The sequence below is a fragment of the Hakea prostrata genome, chromosome 8, assembly GCF_041222555.1.
Source record: "Hakea prostrata isolate BN-2017 chromosome 8, UWA_Hpros_2, whole genome shotgun sequence".
NCBI lineage: Eukaryota > Viridiplantae > Streptophyta > Magnoliopsida > Proteales > Proteaceae > Hakea > Hakea prostrata.
The window spans coordinates 44,569,339-44,583,575 of NC_142607.1; the positions used below are offsets into that span (position 1 = coordinate 44,569,339).

Here is a 14,237-nt window from a genome sequence, read left to right on the forward strand (position 1 = left end):
TTCATGCTATCTATGTAATTAAGGAAATAACCATCCTTACCTTTTATAACTTGCAAAGGGATTCTAAGAATCAAGTAAGATCTTGGCAAACTTGAGAAGAAGGTCCTAAACAAGTATATACAACATATTAGGAAAGATCCCTAACGAAAAAGATACCAAAACATCCAACACAGACCAATTCTGGAGTTGCTGTACTCATTGGTCGAGTGGATTGGTCGACTGGTCCAGTCGACCAATGCAGACAGTAGCCTAAAAAAACAGAGTTTTAAGATATGAAATCCGAATTTGGTGGTTCAAAAGGGTACTAATCAAAGGGTAAACTACCTCAGTAGTATTCTAATATATAGGGGACCTCAAAACACCAATTGTTATGCCCCGTGTCTTTTTATATTATTATGTTATTATCGTGTGTGAATGTGTCAGTCTTTAAGATTATTAACGGATTCGATAATTGATTTGACGGTTTAATTAAATGATTTGAGTATAGTTAAATGATAGTTTAAATGAGGCTAGATCCAATTGATATTGGGTCGAGGTCAGACATCGTTTGTGGGTCCCACAACAGTGGAATTAGACTGAACCGAAAGCGAGGAAATGATCAGCGTAAATTTCTGGACCTAGAGGTATGAATATTAGCACCTGAAAGTGGGCCCTGCATAAGATATTACAGCGGGCCCACAAGCCCATAATAAAGCCCATTAGCCATTTAATATTTATATATGTATTATATATATATATATATATATTATATTTATTATATATATTATATATATATTATATTATTTACCCAACCGACTTAAGAGGACCGACTAAGGAAACTTAAAGGGGAAGATGGATTGTTGCGTAGGGGAGAAGCAAGAGAAGAGGAGTAAGAAAGGAGAGAGAAAGAGTGGAGAAGGAAGGAAACAAAAGAAGAAGCCATTAAAGAAGATTCAGAAGAGAAGATTGAAGATTTTAGATTTCAGAAACGTGTAGGAGTTAAGGTGAGAGAGAGAGCTAGCATAAGAAAGAGAAAGAGAAAGTGGGTGAGGTCATTAAAGGAGAGAGAGGGTAGAGTTGGGAGAGGTGAGTTGTGTGTGAGGTGAAGTTGAGGAACAGGGGAGAACGTGGAGAAGAGAGAGAGGGAGAGAAAAGGAAAGAGGAGAAAGCCTAGAGGAGAGAGAAGGAGTGGGGAGAGAAGAGGAAGACAAGAAAGAAGAGAGGAAAACCGTGGGGAGGAGAGAGAAAGTAGGAGAGAGAAAATAAAATAAAATAAAAGGGGAAAGTCTACCGTTGGTTCCTACGCTTTCGAAATAGCCAGTAATTGTTCGGAATACCGAAGGGAAAGCGGTTTTATCGGGAATCGGGGTCAAATCACACACACATGGAACCAGGACGGTAAGTAATATTGACCAACCTATGTATGATAAGTGGGTGTTTCCTTTAATAGATATGTAGCATGCACATGATAACATAAAAGCTATTTTATTTATTCATTGATGCAATATATGGAAGGTGCATGATATATGTGTGTTTGTGTATTGAACAAAATGCATGGGATTGGATGACAACTTAATGAGGTGATTGAACTGCTTGAATGAAATGTTAATAGTGTTCTTGAACTGTTAAGCATGAAGTTGCAAGAATGTTTATGCATGGTAAATGTAAAGTATCATGTGCTCATATGTAAATGATGGAATATCATGAACTCGTGTTCGAGATGAGATTGAATGATATCGTCTTTGTCATGTTTAAATGATTGACTTGTATGGAGCTATGTCCAACTTTTACTCATATGATAGTAAATGATGCTTGAAATGAAAAATGTATATTGAAATGGGCAGAGCATGGTAATACAATACTGGAATTGAAGATGAAAAGAGTAAAAGAAAAAGGAATAAAATGTAATGGCTTCTCATAAGTCCCGGTACTTATGTACCCAAATGGGAAGGCATGAAGTAAGACTGAAAAGTGAAAAGATTGAGTCTGTGCCGATGGCAATCCACGAGGTGTGCAAGGCCTTGTGCCTAGAAGCCACTTCGGTGGTGAAGAGACAGAAGCCACTTCGGTGGTGAAGAGACTGAAGCCACTTCGGTGGTGAAGAGACAGAAGCCACTTCGGTGGTGAAGAGACGAAGCCACTTCGGTGGTGAAGAGACTGAAGCCACTTCGGTGGTGAAGAGACGAAGCCACTTCGGTGGTGAAGAGACGAAGCCACTTCGGTGGTGAAGAGATATGTGCATCCTCTGGATTTGCCTAGGCACAAGACTATAATGTCAGATAACTGAAATGCAAGTAAAAGAAAAAGGAAAAAGGAAAAAGAAAAGAAAAGGAAAAATGAGCAGGAAAAGGATAATGGAAAAGGAAAACGAAAGGAAAAATTGGAATGTATGATGTTATATGATTATTGATGCATGATGAACTGCCTGACTTACTTACATGGTTGTCTATATTGCTTACTGGGCCGCAAAGCTCATTATTGAAAATGTTGACAGGTCCTCAGACACGCGATAAGGGCAAGGGTGCTGCTACTTGACAGTACCTTTAAAGTTGAAGATGGGAATATTTTCTTTTTGTTGCAACTAATGTTAGTTTGAATGAACTGTGAATGTATATATTTCTTTGAGACTGTATGTACTTTACTAGTAAAGTACTGTTGTAAGGTCAAATGTAAGTATAACCACTGTGTACATATGTGTATGAGTCAAATTATCAGACAGGTTGTTTGTTTGTTCTAAAGAATGTTTAGTCTGGTTTTAGTAGTTAAAAACAGGTTTATTTTAAGGAATGAACTGTCACGCGCCCTAGTTAAATGTCCATAATGAGGGCCCCACCAAGCCTGTGACAACTGGGGTCGTGACACCAATCAAATCAAGATATCAAGATCCAAATTAGGAAACAAAAAGTTACCATAATTAGATCAACCATGGATCTTGATGAATTCGAAATAGAAATCAAAGACAAGAACAATAGGAGGATGGATCATTGCTTCAGGTAAAGGTATCATGAAAACATACTTAGATCTTCAAGGAAAAAACTTAGAAGCATAAATCTAAATAAGGAAATAAAACCTACCATATATGTAACTACCATGCTTCATGAAGAACACATAGTATGGTAGAAGAGAACAACTAGAAATTGATAGATTATGGATCATGGAAAGAAAACACAGTAATTAACTACTAACATGATCAATATCGAAGATCCAAAGAGATCAGAATTCAAATCAAAAGTTTAACAAGATTAGATCATGGTTTGATCATGATTCCTTCAAAAGCTTGCAATGATCATGGTTAAGATCATTGTTCTAGCCTCAAATCCTTAGGATGATCATGAGAACATGTTCAGAGATGTTTGCAACAGAGAATGCAGCATCTCTTCCACTGTCTCAACTCAAAAAGGAAAGAAAAACAAAGATGGAGGAGAAGAAGAGAGAGTAGACATACCTTTTGATGCAAAAGGAAGAGTTTCGACGAAGATCTGTCAAGAAAACACCAAGGATGCAAGGGAGATGACTTGCAGAGGTCTTTGGTTCATTCCAGAGAGTTTGGAGGCAGCAAATACGAAGTGGACTCGAGATTGGGCTTAAATAGAGCAAGAAAAACCTAATTGCCAAAGACAGCACTCATTGGTCGAGTGGATTGGTCGACTCGCCAGTCGACCAATCAGTCGACCAATGCTGACAGCAAGACCAAAACAGGGAATTGAAGGCCCAGATCAAATCCAATCCTAAAGGGGTTTTGCACACAAGTCAAGTGACTTACCTAATAGGTAGAAATGCCTTCAAACCAAGATAGAGAGCACTCCAAGTCCATCAACTAATCCGATCTTCATCAAGATTCAGTTTCCATAAATAGAACTTCATCATCAACTTTCATGGATTCAAAGCCAGACACCAAGTCCTCCACTGGGATGGCCCAAAGCTGACTTCTTACTTTACTCCGGGTCATCGGACCTACAAATAACAAGGTTTCCGGGTCAAGGTTAGGGCTGGGTTTTACATGGAGCTCAGGGGGGGATTCAGCCAAGGGTGGGGATGAGGGTGGTGGGACCATAGGTGGAGGAGGTGGGGTAGGGATAGGAAACACAGGAGGAGGAACGAGGAGAGAGGTTAAAGGTGGTTGAGATTGATGGCTAACCTTAGTGGGTGATTGATGGTGAATGGGAAAATGAATTTCATCAAAAATAACATGGCGAGATATTAATAATTTACCCGTCTGAGGATTAAAACAACGATAACCACGATGGCGAGGATTGTACCAAAAAAGGACATGCATGCTAGATCGATACTCTAGCTTATGTTTGTTGTAAGGGTGAAGGTAAGTGTTTGTGAAATTAAAAGTAACCGCAAGCGCACGGTATTGTGTAGCTAACGGGTCAATCTCAAAGAGATATGCCACTTTAGAATTTAACCTCTTAATGATAATGCGAGAGTGCAATGATTCAAATTTGTTAATTAACTAATTAAACTAAACGAGCGGTCCTAATCCATACGTCTAATGCAATCGAATTGAGACGAAAAATAAAACAAACATAACCAACGCATAATTAATAAAAAGCAGAAAAAAGTGCGAACAATAAATAAACAAAAATAAAAGGGAAGTGATCCGAGTGTCAGCTCTGGATCTAGGGAAGGGGAATATAATTATAATAACTTTGACCATGGATCCTTTGCCGTAGCTTACAGTCCACCGATTGAGGGAATGGATATTAGAGAAAAAAAATTGCAGAAATGAAATAATCAAAGCAATAAAAGTGAAAGGGAAACCTTAACCAAAGAGAGGCACGACTGTAGGCATCTTTGATCAAGAACCCAGGGGAAGGGAGAACAATAAATAAATGCTGAAAGTAAATTGCAGAAAGTAATAACATAGCAATAAAAGGAAAAGGGAAACCTTAACCAAAGAGAGGCACGACTATAGGCATCTTTGTTCAAGGACCCAGGGGAAGGGAGAACAATAAATAAATACTGAAAGTAAATCCTAAATTAAGAATATGGAGGGGTAGATAGAAGCGGGAATGGAGGGGGGAGAGAAGATTATTGAAGAATGTTACTTACTTGCATCTTTGAACTTCAAATAATAATAAAAAAGAATTAAACTAACGATTTGAATCTCAACCAACTCTAACAACCATGATCTAGATCTGCAATTGTTAGACCCATAGAAGAACGAATCCTCAAACTTGAAAATTGAAACTTGAACTTGAAATTGCATTACATAGAAAAATTAAACCTAAACATTCAATCTAAAAATTAGAATCTCATAAAAGCAATCAAAGAAAACTAGAGAAAGCCTAAATAAACTAAAGAGAAAAGAAAGAGTGCTTCTCCTAAGCTCTAAAACACGTCCTCCCTTGATGGAGTATGCTCTCATTTTATAGAGTTTACATGGGATACTCAGAGTTCCTATCTGACTCAACCAATTAGGGTTTTTGCGTATTAATCGAACTGATTTAGAGAGATCAAATACATAATTCCACCGTTGGATTTGAAGATCAAGAAGTCATGAAGCTCTCCTCCAAAAATCAACTTGATAGGACATCGGATGATTGTTCGATGAAGGGATTGATCGAAATTGGACAGAGACATTCAAAAACGGGATTTTTCCCTCTTCCTTCTTTGAGTATAATTCTTTTTCCTCTTTTTCTTTCCTTGATCAAATCCCAAATAGGAAACAAGCTATTGAAGTATGCAAGGACTTTTTTTTCCATTAGGACTCTCTCAATAATGCCTCTGTAGATTTGATTGATAATTTATAATCTCAGCCATAGGTCAAAATTTACTTCTTTATTTCTAAAATATTTTGGAGTCGGCCCATAATCACATCTCTAGTCCATCATGCTCCAGATCAGGCCCATTTTTGCACTTGAGAAGTTGAACGGACCTTTTGTCTTGTAAAATTGCATGTTTCATACCCAAAATTCTAAATATTTGCTTAAATCTTGAAAAATCCTAAAATCTACAAAGACAACATAAAACCTAAGGTAGATCCATTCTAAGTGTGTAAAATGTATGCTTCATGCCTTAAGATTTCACACATAAATGTGATCATTAGTAAGGTAGAATGCACAACCAAAAACTCTTGAAGCATAATCAGGATGGACTTGAAAGAGTTTGTAGTGGGGTGAAACATTGCCCAAAACAGTGGTAGGAATCATTTTGATAAGAAATATTACAGTTTCAAAAGCATAGTTCCAAAATTTTCTAGGGAAAGAGGAGTAGGCTAATAAGGTAAGGTCAGTTTCAACCAATGTGGCGCTCGACAGCCCCATTTTGCTCATGTGTGTGAGAACAAGGAAGACGATGATCAATCCCACAAGATGTGAGAAAAGTAGAGACAGTTCGATAATCTCCACCCCCAATCATGACTTTGAAATCTTTTAATCTCTTTCACTTGAATTGCAGTTATTTAGCCCCATGTAATAATTCCAATTATGGGCCCATGGACTCTTAACATATACCCTAAGCCATAGTTAAAGGCCCAACTCTTAGTGATACATGTGGCAGATGTGGTTTGGCTGCGGTGAAACAAACCAATGAGAGTAAATTGATACAAAACCTAATGAACTTCTAAACAAGATAATGTGGAAGGTGGGCCTTTTTTTAGAATAGGAAAATATTTTTTGTAAGCACAAGGGAAATAGAGGCGGGAACAATGAAGGAAGCAATGGCACGAGGCATCATAAAAGGATTGGGCAAGGCCCGACATGGGCGTAAATATCAAAGAAATTTTGTGTCACAAAGAAGAATTCCAAGCCATGTTTATACACAACAACAACATATGACCCTTGAATTTGATCCATCCAATGAGCGAACTTATTGAAAGATATAGAACATCCTAATTTGTAATGTCCGATCTCACCCTCTAGAAAAACGGCTATTAGAACTAACCCCACCTCATTTTGAAGAGAGAGACACAAATCTCTCCAACCTAAAATGTAACTGTAACCAAGGAACGAACTTTTGTTCGTTTCGCCCGGTTCGTTGGGCGGCTAATCGGGCAAAATGCCGTATTTCACCCCCCCCCTATATAGAAAATTTTCGCCTCCAATTTTTGGGGTTTTTTTACTTGATAATTTTGGTAAATTTGATGCCTATCCTAATTTGATACTAATATGTGGTAAATTTGAATTATTTCCTAAAAGTTCTTCCATTTAAATTCTCCTACCTAGCCACATTTAATATGTTATCTTCTGAGTCATACATCATTCAGACATAATTGGAATGACTATCCATTCACTCTGAAGATTCTATTACAAGATTTATTAATAATTTAATTTTTTTCCATAAATTATTTCATTTATACACTCTTCCCTAATCACATTTGGCATGTTGACTTTCGGTAATTTTGCCCACCAGTTCCGGGGGTTTTTGGTCATTTTGAACCCAAATTTGATGCAAATATGTGGTAAATTTAAATAATTTCCTATAAATATTTCCATTTAAATCTCCTGCCTAGCCACATTTAACGTGTTACCTTCTAAGGCCTAAATCATTCGGACATAGTTGGAATGATTAACTGACGATTCTATTACAAAATCCCTTCATAATTTAAATTGTTTCCATAAATTATTTCATGTATATACTCTTCCCTAACCACATTTGGCATGTTGACTTTTGATAATTGGATCACTAGAATATAGTTGGTAAGATTGTTCATTAATCTTGAAGATTTTGCTATAAAATGTCTTTCTATTTATAAATTATTCTATGTAGATTCTTCTCCTAATTACATTTAGCACATTAAATTTTGAGTCTTGAATCACTGGGATAGAATTGGTAAGATTGTGATAGAATCGTGAGGAAAATCACCTAAAAAGTACAAGAAATAGCATAAAAATCACCCCAAAAAAATGAAAAAATTAATTTTTCGATATATCGCGATATATCGCCAGATATCGTTCTTTCGGTTCGCCAGGGGGCGAAATCACCGAAATACGGCGAAAATAAGTTCCTTGACTGTAACAACTCCCATCAATGAATGAATCTTTTCTTTATATATATATATGTAACCGAAATTTGCACACCCTCATCTGTATTCACAATGAAACCGAATTGACGGGTTAGGATCATCTCCTTGAGAGGTATGGGTCCCCTGATGTTTTTCTACTAAATAGTAGGGTAGGGTCTACGTGAGACCCACTTGAAATACTACATCTAATTCATTTTATTAGCATTTAAAAAAGGGTCATATCTCTATTATGTGGTGAAGGAGCAAGAGCACGTACCTCTCCGCATATGGGAAGTGATTTGGACTCCTACTAATGCCCTTGCCTAAAGTTAAGGGTGGGGAAGGAAAAAGATGCGAAATACAATAAAGGAAATATTTTTTACGAATATTTTGGTCAGAACGAAGAGGAATAGTTTTTTTTTTGTTTTTTTTTTGAGATTTTTTACGTGTGGACCACAAACTAATGTTGAGCCCCTTAGTGCAATATATTATGTGAGTCTTAACCAGACTAATACCGTTAGTTGCCGTTAAGTATATTCAAATTTCAAACGTGGAGGGATCAAAGTGCCCCTCAAGTCATTTAATACATTGTGTTAATATATGATTTTAAAAAAGAGAACTCCTTCATCGAAAACTTGGGGAGCTTTGTTGAGGATGGTTGGTGCTCTAGTAATCGAAATGAACTTGAAATCTCAACCGTCCATTTCACTATTGAGTGAAAAGTGAAACGGACAGTCAACATTGAAATCTCCCGAGATTTCGATCTCAACAGTAGACAGCTTAAAACTGAGTATTTAATGTACGACACTAAAGTCGAACCGCTGATAATCCTCGTATTCTGAAGTTGGAGATCCAAAACGCCTCAGACCAGGACAAGGAGAACGCAGGTTTGCAACACTCATGGCAAGGATAGTTTTGTCACCAAGGTTCTGAGGAAACCAGTGTCGGCAGCTGAAAGAATTCTCTCATGAGAGTGGGAAGTTCTTAATTCACCAAATAACAATTATCCATTAGAAGAATTTACTGAATGGATGGGAACCAGTCTAGTTCACTCATTCTGAAAATGAAATTGAGATGAAACCGATCTAGAACAACCAATGGACAACCCTAGCAACTAAAAAGCTAATGACTAACCAGATGCATGGGTTATTCGCGCACCACACCCACCATGCATCCGTTGGCTGCCCTATAAAATTCAAAAGAGTAAGAAATAATTAAAAATTGAAATTAGGTTTAAGTACACGAGCGAAAAAATAAAGCAAAGGTTGCGTAAGTAAAAATGGCTGTTAGAATGTCACTGTCGTTATAAGTATAGGTAAGAGTTTGGCAATGAGGGAAACTAACAAACTTGTGCACCTTGTCCTCTACAGCATGATTTTAATTAATATAAAATCATTGCTGATGGTGGTTCAGAGGTGACCTTTCAACTTTGAAAATATTGTGAGGGACGTGAGTATTATTAGAATATAGGGTTTAAGCATAAGGGTTGCTTAAAATATTATACTCTGAGTATCTAGTTTGAAATATCTAAATCGTTGCTTCCAACTAGTATTTATAGACAATATTGGTTCTACAGTCAATTAAACTCTCTCATAAAGTCAATTATTATGTTGGATCGTAACCAATCTGATGGTCTATAATAGAAATTAAGTTGGGAACTAGCTCAAATACCTCAACAGTGAGAATAGCACAATCTTTTACCTTTGCAAAAAAACAATTTCAAACCACACGAAGAGGATTTGTTACTTATTATCATACAAGTAATATTTTTGCGGCATGTATAATTGTGGCTTGTCTCCTTTCCAATCCAATGACTATTCTATTTAAAACCAAATGGGTAACCTCTTAGGATTGATCTAATTACAAGGACCAAGGCCTCATAGTATGGGTCAAAAGTTTGATTTTTTAATAAAACTATCAATTAAAAAGAAAAGAGAGAGAAAGACTAACAAATACATAAGTACACCAAATGAAAATTCTACTAAATGGTGGTCCAACCTCTTAGCTCATAAGAAAAACTCATGGGATCTAAGTCCAAAAAATAAGACACCCACTTTTAGAATTGTTTTATTCCTCTCAAGGGTCAAACTCGAGTTAAATTGGATTGATTTTTCTTTTTTCTTCTTTTGAGATTATTTGACTGAGAATACACATATTTTGGTAACAGATTCATTTGGAGTATGGGCATGAACTTACAATTTGACCATAAACAAATTCATTTATTTTCACAATTGTAACCTAACCTACATTTATTTGTCTCTATCAGTTAGGTTATTTTTGGAAGATGGCCAGGGAGCGACCCAAAAGTGAGTACAAAAATAAATATCATATTTTTATTTCTATTTTTCATATTTCTAATACAATGTAGTAGACAGAGAATTTGAAATGCATTCTTCAAACCTAACAAAATCTTATTCATAATAACTATCGCTAGCAATAAAAACCATCAAGCATAGCACAAAACAAGAAAAGGTTGATTTATGATCAATGTTCATGAATTGACTTTTCTGCAATTGGTTCTGATCTCCCCGCTGGTGCCTGTGAGAACACTGATGTTTCCCATCTTTATTATCGCATTGGTGAAATCTGATAAGAATGTCGATGAACTCGTGCTATAGGTAGTAACCTTCGAATCAGTAGAACCACCATTGTAAAGCTGTTGATCCGAGTGTAACAAACCCTTCTTGTTTATCAGGTTCTTGTAGTAAGCATTATCAAAAGTAGTTGAACTTGTGGTGTCAAGAGAGGCAAGATTGCTGTCACTGCCATTTCTAGGGCAATTGGACCTCAATGATGTTGCATAGGATGAATCAATGTTGGTCTCATTGTAGATACGATTTCTGAAGTTTGTGCATTTAGCTTTGCCTATGGTGTGAGCTCCTGAGAGAGCCACCATTTCATTTGTAGTTAAACCTTTCTTGGAGAAAGCAGAGATAAGCCCACTAAGATTCAAGGATGGTGCAGGGATGTCACTGTTTGCTTGACTCAAACTTGCTGTGGTTGAATCTCTTCTCCCTAGCAAAACAGTCCAAGAAGGTCCACCCAACTGCAATATATTGCCCGTACCAAGCAAAACAGAAAAATTAACCCTAACAAAGGGAGAAAAAAGAGAGAAAATAATGAATGAACAATGGTGCTTACAGCAACGACGGAATCACGAGCAGCAACAGTGATAATGTCTGCGCAAGAGACTACACCAGGGCAGATTTTCTCGACATTAGATTTGATGGTGTCGATGACATCAAAACCTCGAACTGAATTGTTATTTGGGTTGGCCGTCTTCTCACCGGTGAAGGTTGAAGTATCGTCCAATAGTATAGATGCATCACAACCCTGCTCGTATACAAACTTGATGTTAACATTAATCCTTGAAACCCTAGTTCCACATGACCAAGAAACTAATACAATTGATTGTGAAACTTAGACTTTTAACTTTCTATGTGTTAATATAATTATTAGAGTCTAGATCACCTCTCCATCAACAATAAAGTATGTGCTCCATGCAAGATTTCCACCAAACAAAAGGGAGCCCCATGTCGGACCCACTAAGGATCCCACTTTTAGAGATAGGCCTCACCCTTATTATGCGGCGAAAAAACATGAAAAACGCAGATACCTTTCCCCCAAGGGATAGAGGATCCGAACTCTAATTATCAATCCTTCCTCTTATTGGTTGGAAATTAGATGAAGTAAAGAGAGAGAGAGACTTGCCTGGACAAAGCAATCATGAAAATGAAGACGAAGCAGAGAAGCGCCCATGCGACTATCGTTTGCAACCGCAGATTTCACAGTTGACTGGATTGTGGAGAGGGCATTGGGACATGAACTGCTATAGTAAGTGGAGGATAACGCAGCAGAAGCCACTTCAACGAAAACAAGAAAAGCTACAGAGAAAGTGATTTTCAAATAGGAGGAAGAAGGAGAAGAAGAAGAAGACCCAGCCATTATTATAGCTTGAGAAATCCAACTCCAACAGCTACTGCTCTTTGCAGAGAGAATGGAAAACGAAGGAAGAGTTGCTAAGATCTTCCTCGACACCCTCTATTTATACTAGTAGTTCGTTACGCGTGGCACTTATTCTTCTCGTCGGTGTCTCTGGCCCACAATCAAATATTAAACTTACAGCAAGTGTGGGATGTGAACACACGCAGAAAGAGGAAATATACTTTCAATCAATATCTTCTTGACAGAAAAAGATAAAACCAGTTGCTAATGGTGCTTTATATTTTTTTTTTCGACGTGTAGAGCAAGGCAGTTTTAGTTTTAGAGTAGAGAAGGAATTAACCCAGTAAAAAATAGACCATGGGAAATCGAAGGTTTTGAAAGTAGAGCTCCAATCATCTGCATGATTTTATATAAAGAAAAGTGATAAATAATCGATAAGAGAATATCCAAGGGAACTAGAACCAATCACACTAATAGCTAGCTAGTGATAATCTTCAATTTGGATTTTACAGATCGATTTGATTTCTCTCAGTTTCAGTATGGACCAATATTTCTGAGCTCTAATAGCCTTGATTGGAGCCGACAAATTGACAATTTAATCAATACAAATATCCGTATAAATATTTCTGGGCTAGTGATGCTTTGATGCTATATCCATTTTGGAGTTATGGAAGAATATTCTGATCAGGTAATATAATATAGTCAATTAGGACGGTTTCCAAAACTAAATGAGAAGACATTAAATTTAAGTGGATAATTTTGTTATCTTTCTACTTTTCTAGCATGCAGTGGTGGAGTTTTGTGACGAGAACTCATTGATTATCTTAGAGTTTAAGGATTTCTGGAGAAGTTACAGACAAAACTTAGAACCTTCCAAGTTTCAGATGAGAACTTTCAAATAAGAAATTTGATTAATCAAATATAGGAAAAAATATTGCTGTTGTTGATGGTGATGAAGTAGGAAATCCACTAGGTAAGTGCTGTTTTGGTGAACAGCCATTACTTACTAGGATTATTACAACAACAACCAAAGTGAAAGCTAGAATATATTGACCATGGTTCAATAAAGTATCTGTTTTTTATAACCTTCTTTGCATAACTGGCTTGGCCTTACTTGTTCTAATAAAATAGGGATTTTAAGTAGTTTTGAGATTTGAAAGGTAAGTTACTTTACCATTTAGCTTCATTTGATTCTTCTTCTTTGGATTTTCTCATATAGTCACTCTATTATCATTGGAGTTTTTGAAATGTTTATCAGTCTTTTAGTAATAACTAGGTCAGCATATATACTAGTAAACTCAATGGGTGGTTCTTTGTCACTAATTTTCTTACGTTCCAGTTGGATTCTAGTTGGATACAACCAGAAAAATGACAATCGATGGCCAATGGATTTATAAACTTTTAGTTTATTTATTTAGTTGTCGAAGAAAAAATCTTTAGTGGGGAGGGAGAATTCGGGTTCTTTGCTGGACCTCGTTGGGGCAAAATGATCATTTATCTCCATAGATGGTGACAAACAGTCCCTTTCATATTCTCCGGTGCTCTTATATTAGACCTACATGTGAAATATTGGTCCCTTAAATAACTCTTCTTCTTTTTTATTTTACATTATTGACCATTTCAATGTAAGCTTTCATAAGTAAAAGTGTGGTTTTCTTTTTCTAATTATAAATATTCAGAATTTTTTGATGAAATTAATTTTGACGAGTAATGTGTTGTTTTAAATCTTTGAAAAAAATTTATTTTCACCAATTTTGAAGAGTTTGAAGAGAATAGACATTGTAGGACCAGTTTGCTCTCCATTTTTCGCATAATGTGATTGAGTCTTTTTTAGAAATGTTTTCACTTATCCAAATATCAATCAAAATTGACTTGTGAGTACTAGTTATGCTTTCATTTGGTAATGCTCCATGCATGATGATGGCAATTGGCAAGTGCTTGCAAGATAGAACATAAAATTTCTAATCAATCTGAAGCATAAATTGAATTGTCTTAAAAGAATTGAAAAAACATATATTTTCAATAAAAGTATGTAATTCTTCCCAACATTCTCACTTAACTTGTTTACTTAGATGTCTTACTGTTTCTATTTTCAGTTAATGAGATCATGCAACATGAGCATCAGGAATTACCTAATAGTTATGTTTTCCTTAAAGAATAATAAAACCTTTTAATTTAATCATAGATTGAAAGTATTTTGATGTTTATATGATATGATCTAGTTAATCACAAGTTCGAGGTTCAAACAAGAAAGAACGAAAATATAGGGAAGTGAAGTGACAACTCCATGTATATTCCAGAAGGTGTTTAAATCTTGTCCTAATGATACTAATGCTCAAGCTATCATTAACTCTCTTGTAGT

General features: G+C 36.3%; 1 protein-coding gene across 1 annotated transcript; it reads right to left on the bottom strand.

Moving 5' to 3' along the window:
• Window positions 1–10,234: 10,234 nt before the first annotated feature.
• Window positions 10,235–11,933, bottom strand: LOC149008102 (cationic peroxidase 1-like). The gene is made up of 3 exons (XM_089165129.1): window positions 11,642–11,933; window positions 11,072–11,263; window positions 10,235–10,976 (listed from the first exon to the last, which is right to left on the bottom strand). The coding sequence occupies exons 1-3, from the start codon at window positions 11,873–11,875 to the stop codon at window positions 10,422–10,424; spliced, it is 981 nt and encodes a 326-aa protein (XP_089021255.1). The 5' UTR covers window positions 11,876–11,933; the 3' UTR covers window positions 10,235–10,421.
• Window positions 11,934–14,237: the final 2,304 nt, after the last annotated feature.

What these genes read in the sequence shown, in the direction of transcription:
- LOC149008102 (XM_089165129.1), bottom strand. Translation starts at nt 11,875, where the DNA reads ATGGCTGGGTCTTCTTCTTCTTCTCCTTCTTCCTCCTATTTGAAAATC. An exon ending in TTCATGATTGCTTTGTCCAG is followed by an intron (nt 11,264 to 11,641) that starts GCAAGTCTCTCT and finishes GTATACGAGCAG; the next exon opens with GGTTGTGATGCATCTATACT. An exon ending in CTCGTGATTCCGTCGTTGCT is followed by an intron (nt 10,977 to 11,071) that starts GTAAGCACCATT and finishes AATATATTGCAG; the next exon opens with TTGGGTGGACCTTCTTGGAC.